The sequence below is a fragment of the Borostomias antarcticus genome (genome assembly GCF_949987555.1).
Source record: "Borostomias antarcticus genome assembly, chromosome: 4".
Lineage (NCBI taxonomy): Eukaryota > Metazoa > Chordata > Actinopteri > Stomiiformes > Stomiidae > Borostomias > Borostomias antarcticus.
The window spans coordinates 9,297,123-9,311,673 of record NC_140237.1 but is presented as its reverse complement, the minus strand read 5'-3'; the positions used below and the strand labels follow the sequence as shown (position 1 = coordinate 9,311,673).

General features: G+C 45.1%; 1 protein-coding gene across 1 annotated transcript; it reads left to right on the top strand.

The window, feature by feature from the left end:
* Window positions 1–2,682: 2,682 nt before the first annotated feature.
* On the top strand, window positions 2,683–5,188 carry LOC311308331 (polyadenylate-binding protein 1-like 2; the record flags this gene model as incomplete). Its single annotated transcript, XM_084437292.1, has 2 exons — window positions 2,683–3,156; window positions 5,183–5,188. The coding sequence occupies 2 exons, from the start codon at window positions 2,683–2,685 to the stop codon at window positions 5,186–5,188; spliced, it is 480 nt and encodes a 159-aa protein (XP_084293418.1).
* Window positions 5,189–14,551: the final 9,363 nt, after the last annotated feature.

Sequence of the window (14,551 nt, the reverse complement as noted above, 5' to 3'; positions counted from 1 at the left end):
CTACACACATGTAGACTGCACCTTTCACACATGTAGACCACACAGTCACGTTTCAAACATGCAGACCACATAACCAAGCTACAAACATGTAGACCACATAGCCACACACTTGTGAGCCATTTTATATACATTTGAAAAAAGGACCTCACCATGTTCCTGGAAGAACTGACAGACATAGTTGTGGTCCTTCTGTAGAGAGAGAGAGAGGATCATTTTAATTTTTTTATACATCCACATTAACCCTTATTTGTTTATGCAAATTGTTATTGTTATTATTATTATAGTATATTTTCCTAGCTGAACAAATTTTACTAATACACAGTAGAGTGAGTATTTGTTTTGGAACTCAGGCCTTGGACATTAAAACCTGCTGGTCCTCACAAACTGGACAGAGACATTTTCTGTGGCAATGCGCAAAGTACATTTTTACACTACATTGGACTTACACTTTTAACCAAAGGGATTTACAATAAGCACATTTATCTACCCCTTAAGACTGAGCCCTGGCAGCATCTGTTTATCTACCTTTTCTGAGCTCTGGACCCCTGGCATGATCCTGAAAGACCCTTCCCCCACCCCACAACAATACAAATACACTATATATATATTTTTTTTTTATTTTTTTTAACACTTTCTCAAGGAGCCCCTGTAATTATTTCAAGGATCAGGGGATCTAGAGTAGGCTACTGTAGGTGAAATGACGTCTCACGATTTAAAGTCCAGAAAGTGTCGACTCAATGTAATGATGAAAATCTTGACGATAAAGCATTATTGAAAATAATTGATTATTGTGGTAAATTATATCAAAATGACATTTGCTCATCTACGTCTTCCGATTTACAGTCCATGAAAGCGTCGACTCGATGTAATGAACGCCTCGCTGCAATACACACTCATCACTGTTTCATCAGCCGTTTCGCATTGCACTTGAACTTGAAGTGGTGGGGTACCTCAAACTTTTGGGGCACTTGACAAAATGGCGGCATATGGAACCGACTGTTACACCCCAGTCATCATCAGTATAACCTTCAATAAGAGCAAGTGCCACCAGCAGTTGAAGTTCTAGAGAAAAAAAAGTACCATAATATACATAACATGTGAACCAGGATGTCTCTGTAAAAGGTGCATCACAGATGATGCTGGTCAGAGCATTGGACTCCCACCTGGTAGACCGGGGTTCAAGACCCGGTGGGGATGACTTTATGTTATCATCAGTGTAACTGCTTTAGCCACTGACCGCTACCATTAATGTTATGGAAGCTGCTGCTAGTTGTTCTGAGCTCATGAGCCAACAGGCTATCCCGCTCTTATTGTGCTGGATTAGCCTTGGAAGCATTGGAACTGGTGTGCCCAGGCGACAAGACCCATCTTCATTTATCAGACATTATTTCATGTCATTTCAATTCACAGCTATTTCAGTGGCATGACTAGCTTCCGTCCTACCAGTCCTGAACAGGAACAAGCCAGCCACGCACATAAACCAGGCTGGACCTGGTTTGGGTAATTTCGGGAATATGTAGTGTATACTGTATAGTACACCAGATAGCAGGCACAATCTGGATGTAGCATGCTGCTGGCGTAGGCTTCTGAAAAGAACCAGAACCACCCAACAGAGGGATTGAGGAGCTGGTTACTGGGTTCAATACCTTTTTTTAACCGGTGGGATCTGGCGTCAGAACACACACACACCACACAGGCGTTAGTAAAAGGACTTTATTAATCATTTCATTTCAAATGCACACATCAGCATGGCTCGGGACGCTCCCCCAAACCCCCTATAGCTGCCCCACCCCCAGGCGCTCCAGGCTTCAATTATAACACTGCACTCTTATAACACTGCACTCTCACTGCAAAATAATATAAACTGCTCTGCAAAAGAATATAACTGCACTCGAACAAACGAAACATGCACGTGTAAAACCAAAACAACCGGCCTGCCACACCGTCTGAGATCAGGACACATCACTTTCCCTCTCCGAAAGCTTAGCTTCAGTTAATATAGGATTCATTCATTAACAATGGTTATGGTTAGCCATGGTTTGTGACAGGCTGTTGACATGCGACAGCCCTGAAAATGATGTTGAAGGACATTCCAAACGAGCGTTATTTTGACACTCTACTCCCCATGCCCATTTTACAGCAGTGCCACCCAGTGGATATAATCGGAATTACACACTCTATTCAAGGAGGGGAATCGGGACAAAATGAGTTTGGTCGAGTTTTTATTACAGTGAATTGATCACGATTCAAAGACCAACCGTGCGGTTACAGTGCTAGCATTGTATATATATAAGGAATACATTTATTATTTTGTATGTGGTTTTAAATGTTTAACTATGATTGGTGCATTTCATATATTCTGTATTCTTAGTTGCCTTAGTCATATTAATTTTGTTATTTTTATTAATTTTTTTGCACAGGTCATAATAAGAAACTTCTTTAACCTAACTATATAAATAGTTAATACTTCTTCCTTGACTTGAGTCAGTCATGGCAATTCTAGAATTCAAGTTTGGCCATACTGTAACAGATTGTCTCACAATGATATGACATCATATTGGAACACAATGATACTATGACAGCCACATTCTAGTTCATAGTTCCATTTTTTCTCTGTCAGTGGTCAGTGACATTTTGAAGTGGTTGGTGTATGCAATGCAATCCAGTGCTTCTAACTTCTCCATGGCCTCCCTGTACGTTGGGGATCTGCACCCTGACGTGACAGAGGCCATGCTGTATGATTTATTTAGCCCCATGGGGACACTCCATTCTATCCGGGTCTGTAGAGACAGGATCACCAGGCGCTCCTCAAGGTACGCATATGTCAACTTCCAGCAGCCAGCTGACGCCAAACACGCTCTTGACACCTTGAGCTATGAAACAGTCATGGGCCGACAGCTCCGGATCACGTGGTCTCGACGCGACCGCACCCTGAGGGACAACGGAATTGGGAACGTCTTCCTGAAGGGTTTGGAGAAGTCCATCGACAGCCAGGCCCTGTATGACACCTTCTCCGCCTTCGGCACCATCCTCTCCTGTAAAGTAGAGAGTGACGAGAACGGCTCCAAGGGCTACGGGTTTGTGCACTTTGAGGCTCCGGAGGACGCCGAGAGGGCCATCAAGAGGATCAATGGCATGCTCCTCAACGGTCAAAAGGTGTTTGTTGGCCCTTTCAAATCCAGAAATGTACGAGAGGCCGAGCTGGGCGACCGAATCAAACAGTGTACCGGCATCAGTCTCTACATAAAGAACTTGAAGGAAGAGATTGATGAGATGCGACTGAGGAAGGAGTTCTCTCCCTTTGGTACCATCATTAGTGCCAAAGTCGTGATGGAGCGCGGCCGCAGCAAGGGCTTTGGGTTTGTGTGTCTGTCCTCCCCTGAGGAGGCCTCCCGGGCCATTGCAGGGCTGAACGGACGCATCCTGGCCACCAAGCCCCTGTATGTGGCCCTGGCCCGGCCCAAGAAACAGCCACGGGTGTATCTAACCAACAGATACAGGCAGCAAATGGCCGTCAGGCATGCCACGCCCAGCATGGAGATCAACCTGCCTGCGCAGCCCTCTGGATCCTCCATGGCTGCCATCCCTCACGCGTCCATCCAGTGTGTCTCCGCCCAGACCACGGGCCCTCGTCCAACCTCTGCTCCTACAGCTCCTGCGCGTCCTGCTGTCCACCTGCTGGGCAAGGAGTCTCGGACGACCTCCATTCTGGCTGCCACTCCACCACAGCAGCGGAAGCAGATGCTGGGTGAGTGTTGGTCTGGTTGACTGTTCACTGTTAATTGTCTGGTTCACTGCCAATTGCCTGACTCACACTTAAAGCCCTTGTAAAGACTGTGCCCCCAGTTAATTTAAATTAACCGTCCAATTTTCCCCTCAAGCACACAACATGGAGCCTTGGTCCAGCCCACACGGGACCATGTCGGGTTACCAAAAGGTAAGTAACCCCCCTAAAGGTTTATATTTCATATACCATGTAAGCATGGTCAGTCAACATTATCTGGTTTTGTACAGTCCTGGACCTAGACCCACTCTCTATTGAGACCAGACAACTCTTTAATGCCAGGCCACTAGGTTCTCAGGATCTTGTCATTTCTCAATATCCATACTCAATTTCTATAGCTGAGCTTAAGAGGGAGAACCTCAAGCTCAGGATTTACTTACATACCATGAGCAATGAGAAAATTATTGGACTAGCTTCAGTGACTTTCTTTTCATTAAAACAGAAAACTCCACCTCAGATGATCTCTACAACAATTGAGGATGAGGTCAACGACCTAGCGCTGCAGCTGGAGGCCAAGCTGAGCCCCCCTCGCCCAAGGGAGAGTGGGAAGATGGGATTTTGGCCTTGTGTTGCCCCTGGACCAACTCCACCTTCTGGCCTGGCACTAGAGGCAGAGGGCAGGCCTCTGAGGAAGGACAGAGAGACAGGGCACTCCTGCTCCTACATCCGTGCTCCTGTGAGTGCCCTTAAGCCTGCTCCCCCTGTGATGGCCTCTCCAACACTCGAGGAGGAGGTCAACGACTTGGCACTTCAGCTGGAGGCCAAGCTGAGCCCCCCTCGCCTCAGGGAGAGTGGGAAGACAGGTTTTTGGCCTTGTGTTGCCCCTACATCCACTGCAACAATTGGCCTGGCACTAGAGGCAGAGGGCAGGCCTCTGAGGAAGGACAGACAGACAGGGCACTCCTGCTCCTACATCCGTGCTCCTGTGATGCATCCCGCTCCACCTGTGATGGCCTCTCCAACACTCGAGGCTGAAGTCGACTTGACACCTCAGCTGGAGGCCAAGCTTGTGTTGAGCCGCCCTCTGGTTAGGGAGCAGGCTGGGACCGTTGGTGCCAGTAAACCCACTCCACCTCTGATGGCCTCCCCAACAATCGAGGAGGAGGTCAACGACCTAGCGCTGCAGCTGGAGGCCAAGCTGAGCCTCTCTCACCTCAGGGAGAGTGTCGCCCCAGCTGCCTCAACTCCACCGATGGGCCTGGCGCTGAAGGAGGAGGACAAGCCTCTGAGGACGGAGAGACAGACACGACACTCCTGCTCCTCCACCCGTGCTCTGAAAGTCTCGGGACGACCGACTCATAGACAGGAATGGGGTGAGGTCAAAACAGCCTGGACAGCCATTTGTTTTTTGATGCTCTCCATTTTGCAGGTTAAACAATATTAATTTTGTGATTTCAGATCTGACAGACATTAACATCCAGCTGAACCCTGCATCAGTGAGCTCGAGCTTCACTATTCAGCTGGGTGTTGCCCTTTCAGACGAGAAAAAGCTGGTAAAGTCTGTCTGTCTGTCTGTCTGTTGATCTATCAATTTATCTATCTGATATAATGTCCTGGGCTGAATTACACTGTCAGTGAGGATAATGCACTGAAAATCTTACTATTGTCTGTTTTGACAGGTTTGACAGATCCAGTTTCGGATGTTCGCCTGCCTGTGCGGACAGTGCGCACACACACACACACACACACACACACACACACACACACACACACACACACACACACACACACACACACACACACACACACACACACACAGAACTACACACACACACACACACACAGAACAACTGCACCCCCCCCCCCCACAGACACACACACACACAGAACAACAACATACACGTGCACGTGCACACACACACACACACACATACAAACATTTGTATTCTCATGTTAGCTTTGACACTAGACATTTTTAACATAGCACATTTAGATCAAGGTCCAAGTCAAATTACTTTTAAACCTGAGGTCATTATTTGCTAGTACACTGCGCTACCAAGTGTGCTTCATGTTCTGCTGGAATGTTACCCGAGTGGTGGAATGTTTTCCAGAGCTCCAGACTTCTGTGTGGAGAACTGTCCTTCTGGTTCCTGGTTGAAAGAAGGTTCTCAAGGGTTCTAGACTTCTGTGTGAAGGGCTCTTCTTCTGGTTCCTGTTTGAAGGTAGGTTCTCCAGGGTTCTAGACTACTGTGTGGAGAGCTGTTCTCCTGGCATCGTTAACGTCCGTCCTACTCTCTGGTTGGGTCGTACAGCAGCACCACTAATCTCTCCAGCAGTAACATTGACCCTCCACTGTCCACTGGGCATGTAGAAGAGTCCACTGAAAGCAGTGTTGACCTCTGAGGAACACGTTGTCCAGGCGTCCTGTCAGACAGTGTAGATGTGTCCCAACCTGTGAAAGGACTGGGTGGCTCAGACACTGGGTGGCATTCATAGTGGTAAAACATTTGGTGAACAGCTATGTACCGCAGGTGTATGTCTTTTTATTATGGCTTCATTCAGCATACGGCTCCTGATGTAGGTGTCGGCTCAAACGTTTGGTACAGAGCTGTTCAACAAAATGTTTTCTGAGTCTCCCAGTCCTTTCACAGGCTGGGACACGTCTGCACTGTCTGACAGAGGAAACAGGACACCTGGGGAATGTGGACATGTTTCTCAGAGGTCAACGCTGCTTTAATTGATGATCTCAGCATGTCCAGTGAGGTCAGTGGAGGGTCAATGTTACTGCTGGAGAGATTAGAGGTGCTGATGTACGACCCAACCAGAGAGTAGCACGGATGTGAACGATGCCAGGAGAACAGCTCTCCACACAGAAGTCTAGAACCCTGGAGAACCTACTTTCAACCAGGATCCAGAAGATCAGCTCTTTACACAGAAGTCTAGAACCCTTGAGAACCTTCCTTCAACCAGGAACCAGAAGGACAGCTCTCCACACAGAGGTCTCGAACTCTGGAAAACATCCCACCATCCTGGGTAACACTCCAGCAGAACATGAAGCACACTTGCTAGCACAACGTACTAGCAAAAGAATGACCTCAGGTTTTAAAGTGATTTGACCTGGACCTTGATCTAAATGTGCTAGGTTTTTCTCATACATTCCATTCCATTACTACATACTGCATTTGTTGTACTGAAATAAATATTTTCAACAATATAGCCTACATTTGTCTGTGTTTTTGTGCGTGGCTGTAAGCCAGCGTTAGTATAGTATAGCAGTTGTCCGGTTATCACTCCCTCCCTCCCTCCGTCACTCTGGACAATGTTGGCCTGCAGTTCTCTGTTGGCGCCACAAGAGGCAGTAGTCCCAGCATGCCAAAATCAAGAAGGACACCAAAACCACCGGCAATCTCTACTGCACAAGTAGAGTAGTGGTGAGAGTATTGGACTCCCCCCCTGGGAGACTGGGGTTCAAGACCCGGTGGGGATGACTTTATGGGACTATACCCCAAACCTCCACATGTTCATCCTTTCACTCCAACCTTTACCCCTTGCCTTATAGGTCAGATTCTGTCCCAACCCTTATTCTAACCCCAACCCACAATAGGGACTGGAAGAACAACACCAAAACCAATTTGCTGATCTCTACTGCACAAGTAGAGTAGTGGTCGCAGCATTCCAGTATCAGAGAAGTAAGGCTATGTACCTAAGGCAAAAATGTAATCTTTACTTCATTGAATGTTTTCCTCTCTTTTCTGAGTATTACTGCATTTTTGCTCAAGAAAATGCAATCCAGAAATCTTCCCTGTACCCCAAGACCTGGGTCACCTGACCAGAACATACAAACTAGAACAGACGTGCATCCGGAGTCACCAGATCGCTGAAGACTTACCAGAAGAGGCTGGTTGTCTGTGACGTTGAACTGCATCCTGATTGGTGTGCTGAGGTTCGCCAGCCTGTATCCTCCAGACATCTCTATCCTGATGACCATGCTGCTGAAGCTCTGTTGGGCAAACTGAACAAGAGCATAATTGAAGAAGAATGGATGTGATGAATGGATGGGTGGATAATGGATGGGTGGATGATGGCGGGATGATGGATTGATGGACGATGGGTGGCTGAAGGAATGAAGTACTAGTTGGCGGTAGTCGAGTGGACATTCTCCACAGTCTAGAGGAATACCTGGAATCAGTCCTACACTCTAAACAAGAATGCTACTATATAGAACCATTTTAACAATAGAAGAACCCTCAGAAAAAAGATGACTATATAGAACCGTAAGGTTCCACATAGAACCCTTTCAACTCCATAAGGTGTTGTTTGGAACCGTAAATGGTTCTTCGGTCTGGAACCTTTTTCTCCACAGGGTTTGTCTACAAATGGCTCTATATAGCACTCTATAGTAGTGTAGAACTGCAGTGTAACTGGTACCTGATCACCAGTGTGAAGTGGAGGACAGTCTGAGAACATACTGTACCTGGAACTGGGATGGCGAGAGGTAGGTGACGAGGCCCAGAGTCCGTTTCTCCTGGGAGAGGATGTTCAGGGCGTCCTGTGGAAGCCACACGTGTGGTATGAAGGTTTCATTGCCAGGAAAGAGCTGGGAGGAGAAACACCATCATCATCATTGACATTGCCTCAGCATCAGCGCCACCATCATCATCATCATTATTATCACCATCCTCCTATTGCTGTTTTAGTTGTATTACTTAGTTTCATACTATACTTGCAGCATTCATCATACATGCATCCACCCACTACACTACTGACATCACTGATACTAAACGCCTCATCCACTGTGTGTGTCTGTTGTTGTCTTTTCCTGTTTTCTATTAAATATTCTCTAAATCACGGTTTAGGGCATGGGACTTCCTTTTTTTGTCATAGCATATCCTACCTGTGGAGCGGAGATCATGATGCCCGGTGTTGGGGGGGTGGAGTTGGACGGCCTGGTGGTGTTGGCGGTGCTGGGGAGGGGGGTGAGTTGGGTGATGTTAACCACAATCAGGGACAGCTCCTTGAAGTTGTAGTAGAACGATTCATTAGGGAACTCGACCTCCATCACCTTGTGGATCAGTTTGCGTTCCACACTGGAACCACAGAGAGAGAGGGAGCAGAGGAAAAGAAAGGAAAGGAACAGAGATGAGAAGAGGGGGCAGGATCAAATCTAATCTAATCAAATCTAAGTCGACTCACGTAATGAATAACCTCTTGACTTCCAGGTTGGTGGTGAACAGTTCCTGACACATCCTCCGAATGGTGAGGACTGTCACCAGGTTCTTCAGGGGATCGCTGCCATTCATTTCCCCCAGCAGAGTTATGATCTCTGGTTCCACACACTTGGCTACCAGACACCCCTGCGGTTTGTGGGGACAGGATGGTACTGCACAACAAACAAGCAACAGATTACACTATGAATAAACACAACAGCTGATAAACAACACAGACGAATTATATTCCCTGGTGGCTTCACGCAGTCAACAAACACGCAACATTTACAGTGAATACATTTCACATGCTTACCAGAAAATATTATTTTTTTAGGTGTGGGCATGGAAACATTTGTTTCAAAAGTTTCCAATGGTTGGCTCAGGAGGAGCTCAATGTTGATCTCCTGGGAGCACTCAGCGTAGCAGGGGGTGGACATCCAACTGCAGGTCAGGCTTTCAGGTGTGTCAAAGATCTTGATCCCCTGCTCCTCCAGACTCAATGTGGCTTTCCCCCGCTGGAGCTGGAAAGTAGCCCTGTATCCTGCGGTCCAGGGATACACTTTAATGCTGCTCTTATCGACCAATCGCATTGTGTTTATCCTGGTCCTGATTAAGGTCTTAAAAATGTGTTTTTCTGTGAGCCCTTTGTGTGTGTGTGTGTGTGTGCGTGTGTGTATACGTGTGTATACTCGTGTACTGTATGTGTGTGTGTGTGTGTGTGTGTGTGTGTGTGCGTGCGTGTGTGTGTGTATACGTGTGTATGTGTGTATACTCGTGTACTGTATGTGTGTGTGTGTGTGTGTGTGTGTGGCCAGGCTGTATTATAATACCTTGAGCCCTGACATGGAGCAGGGATGCTGCCAGCACAGTGAGCTGCAGGGTAGAGAACATGGCCAGAACTCTGTACACAACATCAACATAAGGGTCAGGCACAAGTCATTTTCTATTCAGACATGAGCTATTAGACTGACCCATGTACGTTAGTTTGTGTGTGCGTGCCTTTGTGCATGCGTTTGTTTGTTTGTTCGTTCATTTGTCCATCTGCCACACATGTACCAGAGCCAACCACCTGGGGGCGCTCACCACAATTATTTTTTTACATTTCCAAGCACATTTTGCTTTGTACATAAAAACTGTGCTCGGTGTCTCAGTAAAAATCAAGTGTATTCTACTCAGGAGCCTGTCTTCTTTCTAAATCCACAAAGTTCAGAGCTTGAGGTGTTTAGTGGCTTTTTATGCTTGTTTTAAGGATTCTCATAGGTTAGTATCAGGGTTAGTATCTCATAGGTTAGTATCAGGGTTAGTATCTCATAGGTTAGTATCAGGGTTAGGTGCCTTTTGGTGCAATTATCATTATAGTCATTATATTCACAACTTAGGTCAGATGACTTATTTAGGTAGTTTGATCATGTTGGATAGATCAGAGGCGGGGCGGCTGTAGCTCAGTTGGTAGAGCGGGTCGTTCAGTGATCGAAGGGTCAGTGGTTTGAATCCCAGCTCCGACTGTCCACATGTTGAAGTGTCCTTGAGCAAGACACCTAACCCCAAATTGCTCCCAATGAGCAGGTTAGCACCTTGCATGGCAGCTGCTGCCATTGGTGTGTGAATGTGTGTGTGAATTGGTGAATGAGAGGCCATTGTAAAGCGCTTTGAGTGCCGCTAAGGTGGAAAAGCGCTATGTAAGTGCAGTCCATTTACCATTTATATCAGAGATATGGAGAGTATGGCTAAGTCATATATGTTTTCCAACCGTGACAAATAAGTGAATTGTTAACAATGGACTACAAGCAAATAGCAACATTATTGTGTACCACTAGGGCTAGTATGTTGCAAATTTTCTTAAAACTGTGTGCTGCTTTATATCTTGGTCAGGTGTCCATTGAAAAAGAGAATCTGGTTAATAAAAGTAAAAAAAAAAATATATATATATATATATATACACACATACATATATATATATATATTTAAATATTACTCTTGACCCTGATCAACATTGATCAGATGACATACTGCACACATATCCTGCTCTAGTTTCAGGGTCAAGATCGTTCACTCTCTTGTAGTACCTTCTGATAGCATCCCACACTCATTGCAACCCCAGTTAGGATCACATCTCAAACCCAGTCATCATCATACATTCACCCTCAAGCCCAGTCACCATCAAACACCAGAACCTAATAAATTGACCAATACTTACAGATAAGCTTTGGCAGTTAAAGTCGTAATGAGAGGACCGTCCAATCTACACTGTGTCAGAATCCTGGACCTCAGCCCACTGCTAACCAACCACTGGCTGGCCTGTGTCCCTCCCAGCCCACTGCTAACCAACCAATGGACAGCCTGTATCCCTCCCAGCCCACTGCTAACCAACCACTGGCCAGCTCCTATCCCTCCCACTCTCCTACTTCTCTGAGGAATGTATCCACATTTGTCTGCGTTGGACTGTGGTGTCATCATAGGTCGTTCCAGGGGTGAGCTGGAACCTGATGCAAATCTAATGCAAATCAGGTCCTATTAATGACGAGGGCAGCTAGACTGGGCTAACATTCAGCCTACTGAGATGATACTTGGTACTGTAGGAGTGACTGGGGAAGAGGGTGTACTGTCATACCTCATTTGCATTTTTATTTGCATGCTTGTCAAACAGTTGGCGTTTCACAAACATCTACAGCATATCTACATTTTCCAGACTGCTGGAAAATATATTAACATATATTCAAAAATTGCTAAACAAACTAAAAGTCAGTGAGAGGGTTAGCCCTTTAAGCTCGCTCATGCCAGACAACAGTCCTTTCCAGCTCCATTCACTTCGCCGTCAAAAAAAAGTGTCAGATAAACATTAAACTTCACTTACCGAAGCAAAAGGGTCTATTTTAACAAATGCTGGGTTTTGAAGCCTCGGCGCTACCAATAAATAACTTATTTAGACGCGTTCTGTCCTAGTGAAATTATTTTTCCGAGGTAGTCTTCTTCTGTGGTGGTGGTGGTGCTTTGAAGCTTCCGTGATTGATAGACTTTCTTAAAAGTGCTAGTTTTGTCAACGTTTTGATCTGAACCATTGTATATGATCATAAGTAACCTTAAAACAGGGCTAAACATGCATTTTCCCTTTACTTCTCCTTTAACAGCTTTAATATTTGTATTAATTAAGTAACTAACTAAACATTAATTTCATTTTGAATCTAATTCTGCCCACAGCATGTTTTTGAAAGCAATAGGCCTACTATCAACATTCTGGGAGGGGGATTGGTCCTTGTCATTTTCAACAGTTTCAGGCTTTCAGCCATTAACTACCAATATTTCATATTCATTTGCTGTCAAATGTCAATATAATACTAGTAGCCTATTGATGTGTTGCATACCTGGGCAGTCATCTAATTGATGTTACAGCAATAAAAAAATAAAAAAATAAAAAGGTTTTAGTAACACTAACCTAATCGAATTGAATCAAATTGAATCATGATAATCGATTCTGAACCTTGTGAATCGGAATCGAATCGATTCTTGAAATTCGAATCGATAGGCTACCCAGCCCTACAGGACACAATACGGCCCTTTCTGAATCCAGTCCCTCCCCACTCGCACTCAGTCACCGAGTGCACTCCGTTTTGTAGTCCCCTCACAGCTGAATGTAGTTCCCTTTATTAGGTGTAGGGTATAAAAACCTTAGGGACGCACTCCCCTCACTCCAGCGGAAACAGGAAACCAAGCCCCCAGGATTCGAAATCTAAAGTGAAGGCCTATTGAACCGCGCCATCTTGGCTAGATTTGTAGTCATTTGGCTATTTCCGGTGACTTTTGTACTTGCGCAGTTGAGCTTTTCTGTCCGACGCGCGTCCACGAAAAAGTTCACCTTTATGTGAAATGTAGACGCATGTTCTCGGCTCTTATCCAAAGCGACTAACAATAATTGCATTTAACGTAGGAAAAGCCAATACTTGCCAGAACTCAGTGCATCTTCTTTCTAAAACAAGTCTTATAAGAGCATAATCTAGTGCTGAAGGCAAAGTGCAAGAATCACAATCTAAAGTAGGATACAGTGCAATATAATATAAGTGCTTAGGTGGGAGGATTGTTGTAGTACTGTTGAAGTTTGAAGTTGTTGTACTGTTGAAGATTGTTGAAGATTGTTGGTCCACAATGTAGCCTACGCCATTGCTGCTGTAACTGTAAGACTTCAAATTTTATTTTAAAACGTAAGTAGCCTAATACAAACATTCGGACCCACTGTGACGCTAAATGTACATTTCCAATAAAGTCCGATTGGGACTGTGATGTAACCACATTGTCACGTTATTTAATTACATCGTAGTTACGGATTAAAGCAGCAGTGGCGGCTACGTTCCCTTACAGTGTCCTTGAGGACGGCTATTTTGGTTATTTTGCGACTGAAAAGGCAAGTGTCAGCTAGGTGTCAGCTAGGTCCGCTGGTGGTGACGTCGCAAAATTACCACAATTACACCAATGTGTCCCGTCAGTTTTACGTACTGTGTTAGTAGGGATTACGTGTAAAAAGATGTGTTTTGTGGTGAGTGGCAGGCCATTCATGGACTAAACCTATGAAAAAACTTACTCCCAAGCTTCTTTAGTGCTGTTTCGTTTTTTTGTGGACAACTTTTCATTTTCCATTCGATCAGCTGTTTAGTCTGAACAACAGTCCTGGTAAATATCCACCAGCCACCACTTTACATTACAATCAAATGAACATAATCTAGCATTTTCTGAACTGGAGAACGGAATTTGATGCGAAATACAATGCAAATGTCGTATAATTTGCGAGGAACTTACATTTGTACGGCGCATTTTCCATTTCGGACAATAAAAACAGCTGCACATGTGAATCGAGCCTGTATCGGTGCAGAACAAGCCCCCAGGATCAGCTTGGCGCATTGAAGCCATCATGGGCTTTCAGGCCAAGCTCGGTATTGCAAGTCACGTGACAGCATGCGGCCCAAGACCCTTATTTCCCATGGTTTGTGGATTATGATAGATAGGGCTAGAAAAGGAAAACAAAATTTTTCTCGGTATCATTCAGCATCAGAGACCAATCTAATCAATATAAACTTTTAATTCAATGGGGTTTTGTTTGTTTTTGAAGCCACCAATACCTGTATCGAGCCATTTGAAACATGTGCTGTGCACGAGCCTCGGGGACGCTGGTCGCGCGTTCATGAGTCCTGCGAGCTCGGGAAAGCACGTCACCATAGGAAGACCCGCCCTACTCTGCCTCTGATTGGATAGTTTTAAGGATGTCATGCAATGACGTCGGCTAACATTTGCTATGCTTTTAGCAATGAAGCTGCTATGATCATGCTAATCATAGATATGAACGTATGTCTATGATGCAAAATGATCATGACATGTGGTTACTTTAGGACATCGTTGGAAAAGATCTAGAGGGTAAGTGGGTCAATGTTGAATAACTTAGCTAATATTATCTAATGTTACATTTCTTTATATTAACATCAACTATATTGATAGGCTAGGGAGCTATGCTAACGGTAGCTAATGCTAACGGCTTAGGGTTAACGTTAGTTAATGCTAATGTTACGTTCGGAGGTCTCAGATGTATTTCAATTTTAACATAATGTTGAGCATGATCAATGTGACATTGTTCATA